We start from the raw sequence: 7,876 nt of genomic DNA, 5'->3' as shown, positions 1-7,876 counted from the left end.
TGTGGCAGTTTATTTGACGTATCGCAAGATGAAAGTAATTGTTGTTTAGAATGAGTGACGGATGTGATTGATGGATGGTGAAATAAAATGAGTATTTATTCAAATTGTCTACAACCTCCTTAGACTCTCACTTATTCTGCCATTCCCAAATATAACACACATACCTCCCACATTAGTCATGTAAATGTGATGAGATAGCTTTTGTTTCCGAGGCAAAAGATGAGGCACAGTTTCCTCCAATTCTATTTGTCACTTCAAATAGTGTCCATAGCTGACACCTTAAGTCTTTTTTCTCTGTTATGTAGGTTGTATGTTTGTTTGACACAAAATCAGCTATGAAATTCTGATGCCAAGCCCACGTTTGGAGTCCTCTTTGTTGAACAGTTCACACATGACTAGACTGACTGCTGTTTGTTCTGCACCAGTAACTCCTGCCTGGTGGTCCAAAACAATCTGCCACATTCAGGAAAAGCTCTCACGCTGGTTTCAACATAACTGATGTATGAATGTAAGCTTTTCTTACTAAAAACATAATGTTAGTGTTACAGGTGAAGATTAAAATTGTATAGAAAATGTTGCCTTTCTAATAAAAATAAAAGATAATTCTGCAAAACCTCACAAGGTGGTCAAACTGGTGAAGTCAGTTTCTTTTATGATAATTCTACATAAAGTGAAGCAATGTTAAAGACACTTATATTTTCCACAACTTTGCAACATTAGTAACATGCAGTCATATAAACGTTTCTTTCTTCAAAGCATCTTAAAAAACAAAAGTTAGACCTGTTCTATAATACAACAAACAAGGTTAACTTTGTCATGAAGATGACATGTTTTTCTTCATTGTGCCTGATTCACTCAAGGGAACGGAAAGCAGGTTTTAATTGTCCCTCCATGGACCAACACACTGAGAAATATATTGCAATTATGTGCTGTGTAAATATTTAAATTATTAATGCTCTTTTATGACTGTCCTCCAAAGAATTTCAGTCACTGAGGTCATTATGAGACGTGTATCTGTAAACAAAGCTGACATTTTGTTCTGAACAGAAATTCTTTGTATAATTTTGGGTCTAACTTATAATAAATTGTACTTTATGAACATTTTCTGAAGGTCTTAAAATGGATGGAAGGACTTAAAGCATAAAAGTGCAGGATTTATAAGGGTGTGGACAAGATAACCTTTAATGAATCCAATACAGTGCCACGAATCAATATATCTTATATATAATATAACAGTGCCAATAATCATATTCTGTATTTTCTTTTTTCTATATAGTAACTACCCTTTTCTTACATATCATTATTGTGTGTAAATGATGCCAGATTCACAGTTGAAACTGACTTTTCATTCAACCTGGGTCTTTGAAATTGATTTTTCCCCGCATCTGTGAAGAGGAAACATTGATTGAATAGAATTTAAATTTGTCAATCACACAACTCCAGCCTCATAAACATGGAGCTGTCCACTGTGCCGTCATACTGAAAACTGTTCAGACATGATAATGAAAGGATGAGAAGTCAGAACAGACAATAGATTAATTTTACTCTAGCAAAAAAAGAAGACTCAGGTGAACGTTTCTATCAAAGTTTTACACATTTGTTTTGTCACCGTCCCTTCTCATCTATAGAGAGAAGTTTGTTTATAACTGAACTGAACAGGACATCATAATTCAATTTAAATTTCATACTAAGTCTTTGAGTTACATGACAAATCTTATACTTGTAGTTTTTTTTCCATTTCACATACACAAGTCAAGATGATCTAAGTTCACATTGCCCTATGAAGAAAAAAATATCTGAGGCACTCAGGAAGGTAAATGATAAAAAGCCTTTATTGGTACATGGCTAATCTAATAAAAACATGCCAACGCGTTTCAGCCTAAAAGGCCTTCATCAGGTTTGTCAGTCAGCTCTGCTCATCATTAAAAAGGTGATCAGAAACAGCTGCTCAGTGTGAGCAGGTAGGTGGTCACATGACCTGGATGGCCTGCTAATGACAGAAAAACAGGGTCAAAGATATTGCAGACTCTGCACAACCAAAAGGAAATCTGCACCACACAGTTAAACATCATTGATTCAACTAATAATCAAAAAACATACATATTATATACATTCAAGTAATACATATTGAGCTTGTTAGAAGACTGAGAAATTACTTATTTATCTCTCAAATTACCTGTCTAAGAGACAACAAGAACTATCAAAAGAAAGAATTACAAAAGGGAGAAAAATCCAGTTCGCCATTCAAGCCTGGGTAATATATAGCTTTCAATGTCCATCCATCCATCCATTTTCTTCCGCTTATCCGGGACCGGGTCGCGGGGGCCGTGTGACGGAGCTCCTCACCCTATCTCTAAGGGAGCGCCCCGCCACCCTGCGGAGGAAGCTCATTTCAGCCGCTTGTATCCGGGATCTTATTCTTTCGTTCATGACCCAAAGTTCATGACCATAGGTGAGGGTAGGAACGTAGATTGACCAGTAAACTCTTCACCACGACGGGCCGATACAACGACCGCATTACTGCAGCTGCTGCACCGATCCGCCTGTCAATCTCACGTTCCATCCTTCCCTCACTCATGAACAAGACCCCAAGATACTTAAACTCCTCCACTTGAGGCAGGAACTCCCCCCCGACCTGGAGGGAGCAAGCCACCTTTTTCCGGTCGAGAACCATGGCCTCAGATTTGGAGGTGCTATTCCTCATCCCGGCTGCTTCACACTCGGCTGCAAACCGCCCCAGGGCATGCTGGAGGTCCTGGCTCGAAGGAGCCAACAAGACCACATCATCTGCAAAGAGCAGGGATGAAATCCAGTGGCTCCCGAACCAGATCCCCTCCGGCCCACGGCTGCGCCCAGAAATCCTGTCCATAAAAATAATGTACAGAACCGGTGACAAAGGGCAGCCCTGCCGGAGTCCAACATGCACCTGGAACAGGTCTGACTTACTGCCGGCAATGCGAACCAAGCTCCTGCTCCGGTCATACAGGGACCGAACAGCCCTTAGCAGAGGGCCCCGACCCCGTACTCCCGAAGTACCTCCCACAGAATGCCACAAGGGACACGGTCGAATGCCTTCTCCAAGTCCACAAAACACATGTGGACTGGTTGGGCAAACTCCCATGAACCCTCGAGCACCCTGCGGAGGGTATAGAGCTGGTCCAGTGTTCCACGGCCAGGACGAAAACCACATCGTTCCTCCTGAATCCGAGGTTCGACTATCGGCCGAATTCTCCTCTCCAGTACCCTGGAATTGACTTTCCCGGGGAGGCTGAGAAGTGTGATCCCCCGATAGTTGGAACACACCCTCCGGTCCCCCTTTTTGAATAGAGGGACCACCACCCCAGTCTGCCAGTCCAGAGGCACTGTCCCCGACTGCCACGCGATGTTGCAGAGACGTGTCAGCCACGACAGCCCCACAACATCCAGAGACTTGAGGTACTCAGGGCGGATCTCATCCACCCCCGGTGCCTTGCCACCGGGGAGCTTCTTAACTACCTCGGTGACTTCAGCCCGGGTAATGGGTGGATGAACCTCCGAGTCTCCAGCCTCTGCTTCCTCAATGGAAGACGTGTCAGTGGGATTGAGGAGATCCTCGAAGTATTCCTTCCACCGCCCGACGATATCCCCAGTCGAAGTCAGCAGCTCCCCACCTCCACCGTAAACAGTGTTGGTGGAGGGCTGCTTCCCCTTCCTGAGGCGCCGGATGGTTTGCCAGAATTTCCTCGAGGCCGACCGATAGTCCTCCTCCATGGCCTCCCCGAACTCTTCCAAGACCCGAACCTTTTGCTTCAGCTTTCAATGTATAGATCCAAAATGACTCTCTTTGCAGAATTTTTTTGAGCCTGTCTCCACCCCTAATTGAGTTTTCAATATGTTCTATACCTGATATCTTTAAAGAATTACAACTGCCATGATTTACTTCTTTATAAATAATATTACTTCTCAATATCTTTGACCCTTTTTTTCTGTCATTAGCAGGCCATCCAGGTCATGTGATCGCCTACCTGCTCACACTGAGCAGCTGTTTCTGATCACCTATTTAATGATGAGCAGAGCTGACTGACAAACACTTGCCCTGATGAAGGCCTTTTAGGCTGAAACGCGTTGGCATGTTTTTATTAGATTAGCCATGTACCAATAAAGGCTTTTTATCATTTACCTTCCTGAGTGCCTCAGATATTTTTTTTCTTCAAAGTTCTACTTGGATCCCCAAACTGAAGAGCACCAGAGGGACACCTTTTTCCACACCCAAGTAGCACTCCATGCATTCTGTTTTTTTTTTCACATTGCCCTATATTTAAACATTTATGTAGCCACTGATATTGACTTTTTATGTTATGGTTTATTTATTGTGTTTAGGTATCTTATTTTTTAATATTTCATGTGATTTATTTTTAGATATTGTATTTGATTGACATTACATTTTTTAAACACTTGAATATTTAATTGTTCGAGAATGTCATGAAATGTCTGTTCACAATGTTCCAGTTAAAAGGAGGTTAAAAAAAGTGAATGAGGAACCATGGGAAAATTTCCAATTTCCAATTGTTCATCTAGTCCATTATACACTCAACAAAAATATAAACGCAACACTTTTGTTTTTGCTCCCATTTTTCATGAGATGGACTTAAAGATCTAAAATTCATTCCAGATACACAATATTACCATTTCTCTCAAACATTGTTCACAAATCTGTCTAAATGTGTGATAGTGAGCACTTCTGCTTTGCTGAGATAATCCATCCCACCTCACAGGTGTGCCACATCAAGATGCTGATCTGACATCATGATTAGTGCACAGGTGTGCCTTAGACTGTCCACAATAAAAGGCCACCCTGAAATGTGCATTTGTTTTGCTTTATTGGGGGTCTGGGGACTCAGAACCAGTCAGTATCTGGTGTGACCACCATTTGCCTCATGCAGTGCAACACATCTTCTTCGCGTAGAGTTTATCAGATTGTCAATTGTGGCCTGTGGAATGTTGGTCCACTCCTCTTCAATGGCTGTGCGAAGTTGCTGGATATTAGTGGGAACTGGTACACGCTGTCGTATACGCCGGTCAAGCACATCCCAAACATGCTCAATGGGTGACATGTCCGGTGAGTATGCTGGCCATGCAAGAACTGGGACATTTTCAGCTTCCAAGAATTGTGTACAGATCCTTGCAACATGGGGCCGTGCATTATCTTGCTGAAACATGAGGTGATGTTCATGGATGTATGGCACAACAATGGGCCTCAGGATCTCATCACGGTATCTCTGTGCATTCAAAATGCCATCAATAAAATGCACCTGTGTTCTTCGTCCATAACAGATGCCTGCCCATACCATAACCCCACCACCACCATGGGCCACTTGATCCACAACATTGACATCAGCAAAGCGCTCACCCACACAACGCCACACATGCTGTCCGCCATCTGCCCTGAACAATGTAAACCGAGATTCATCCGTGAAGAGAACACCTCTCCAACGTGCCAGACGCCATCGAATGTGAGCATTTGCCCACTCAAGTCTGTTACGGCGACGAGCTGGAGTCAGGTCAAGACCCCGATGAGGACGACGAGCATGCAGTTGAGCTTCCCTGAGACGGTTTCTGACAGTTTGTGCAGAAATTGTTTGGTTATGCAAACCAATTGTTTCAGCAGCTGTCTGAGTGGCTGGTCTCAGACGATCTTGGAGGTGAACCTGCTGGATGTGGAGGTCCTGGGCTGGTGTGGTGACACATGGTCTGCGGTTGTGAGGCCGGTTGGATGTACTGCCATATTCTCTGAAACGCCTTTGGAGACGGCTTATGGTGGAGAAATGAACATTCAATGCACGAGCAACAGATCTGGTTGACATTCCTGCTGTCAGCATGCCAATTGCACACTCCCTCAATGCTTGTGGCATCTGTGGCATTTTGCTGTGAGACAAAACTGCACATTTCAGAGTGGCCTTTTATTGTGGGCAGTATAAGGTACACCTGTGCACTAATCATGATGTCAGATCAGCATCTTGATGTGGCACACCTGTGAGGTGGGATGGATTATCTCAGCAAAGCAGAAGTGTTCACTATCACACATTTAGACAGATTTGTGAACAATGTTTGAGAGAAATGGTAATATTGTGTATCTGGAATGAATTTTAGATCTTTAAGTCCATCTCATGAAAAATGGGAGCAAAAACAAAAGTGTTGCGTTTATATTTTTGTTGAGTGTATGTACAGTATATAGATTTTGTTCATTAATCTTGTTGGCATTATGTTGTTGTGTGGTATTTATTTTGGTTTTGTTTCATTTATGTGGCAGGCTGTATGGCTGCACATTCTGTGGTGGAAGAACTCCTGTATAAATGCAATATAATGACATAAATGTAATCTCTATGGATTTTGGTAAAGTATGAACTTCTCCAAAACTTGTTTGACTCTCCTTGAAAGAAACCACAACCAATGCGGAGCTTTGACAGGTGATGATGTCAAGACAGATTACTTATAAAAGAGGACGTGGCGGAGCTTCATTGTCTAATGAAGTCCACCCATCATGTGAGTAACGTGTCTCAGACATGCAACAAACGCATTTATCATGTGCATATCTGAGATTGTTGTTTTTATTTTGATGCTGTCTATTTTAAATGTGCTTCATGATTCAGGACCGTTAATAACGCTGATCAGTGAGAAGGGATTATGTGTGATTAGTGTGAAGCTGCAGTCATGAATGACACAACAGAAGTCAGGCAGGTGATGCTGTTTCAGACACCTGTCAAAACTCTGCTCTCTATGCTGCCATGTCTCTTCTTCCTGTATGTGAACGGCGTCATGCTGTTTGCCCTGTTGAGCCGGCCTCTCCTCCTGGAGACCCCCCGCTATATCCTGTTTGGTCATCTGCTACTGGTCGAGTCCCTGCAGATTGTAATGGTGATGTTGCTGTACATCTTTGCCCTCACCATGGTCTGGATGATCAGCTATGTTTGCATTGTTGTCAGACTGTTTGCACGCCTCACTGTTAAAATGACACCCCTCAACCTCGCCGTGATGTCTTTGGAGAGGTACGTTGCCATTTGTTTCCCACTGAGGCATGCTGAGATCGTCACCCCCAGGAAGACGGGGGTAGCCATCGCTGTCATGTGGACGGTGGCCTCTCTGGACTTGTTCCCTCTGCTCATTCTGTTTGTCAGTCTGGAGAACACAGGCTTCACTCTGCAAAGGTTCTGCCACGCACACGCTTTACTGCCTCCAATATATTCAATTGCAGACAAGGTCTTAACCGTCATGTGTTTTGTGTTAGTGAGCATCATTGTCATCTTCACCTACATTGCCGTCATGATTACTGTGAAGTCTTCTAGTGTCCGCGACTCCAGTAAAGCCCATAAAACAGTGCTGCTGCATGTGATTCAGTTATGCCTGTGTCTCATCTCCACTCTGTTCAGTATGATAAACCCCCACGGTATGTGGGACATACATCCTGCTATTGTCTTTCACATTCAGTTTGTTCTCTTTGTAGTTGTGATCATTTTCCCTAAATGTTTGAGCCCGCTCATATATGGCCTCAGAGATCACACCCTCAGACAAGTCTTCAAATACTATTTCACCTTTGGCTTCAAAAGCCCAAAGACTTCTCCTCAGTCTTGATTTTGAATACAATAATTGTGTCTTGTTTATTTTGGATTGAACCATCATGTTGAGTGTATGATAAATTGTATCTGGTCCTTATTATTATTATTATTATTTGTGTCTGTTACTCTATGCTGGTATGATATTTCTAACAAGACATATTACAATAAAGAGCAATTATTTTCTCAAAGAGCTTTGGAATATGAACTATATGTATTATTGTGGTGGAGGGTTGGAGTAGAAATATACTGATTACAAAGATTCATCACTTCTTCTAATTTGTGTT

At 42.7% G+C, this 7,876-nt stretch overlaps 1 protein-coding gene across 1 annotated transcript; it reads left to right on the top strand.

The window, feature by feature from the left end:
* Positions 1-6,684: 6,684 nt before the first annotated feature.
* LOC311025300 (odorant receptor 131-2-like) lies at positions 6,685-7,608 on the top strand (the record flags this gene model as incomplete). The annotated part of the gene is made up of 1 exon (XM_084028150.1): positions 6,685-7,608. The coding sequence occupies exon 1, from the start codon at positions 6,691-6,693 to the stop codon at positions 7,606-7,608; it is 918 nt and encodes a 305-aa protein (XP_083884276.1). The 5' UTR covers positions 6,685-6,690.
* Between the last annotated feature and the right edge of the window lie 268 nt (positions 7,609-7,876).

The sequence above is a fragment of the Eutrigla gurnardus genome, assembly GCF_963514095.1.
Source record: "Eutrigla gurnardus genome assembly, chromosome: 15".
NCBI classification, from domain to species: domain Eukaryota; kingdom Metazoa; phylum Chordata; class Actinopteri; order Perciformes; family Triglidae; genus Eutrigla; species Eutrigla gurnardus.
This window is presented reverse-complemented; position numbering and strand designations above follow the sequence as displayed.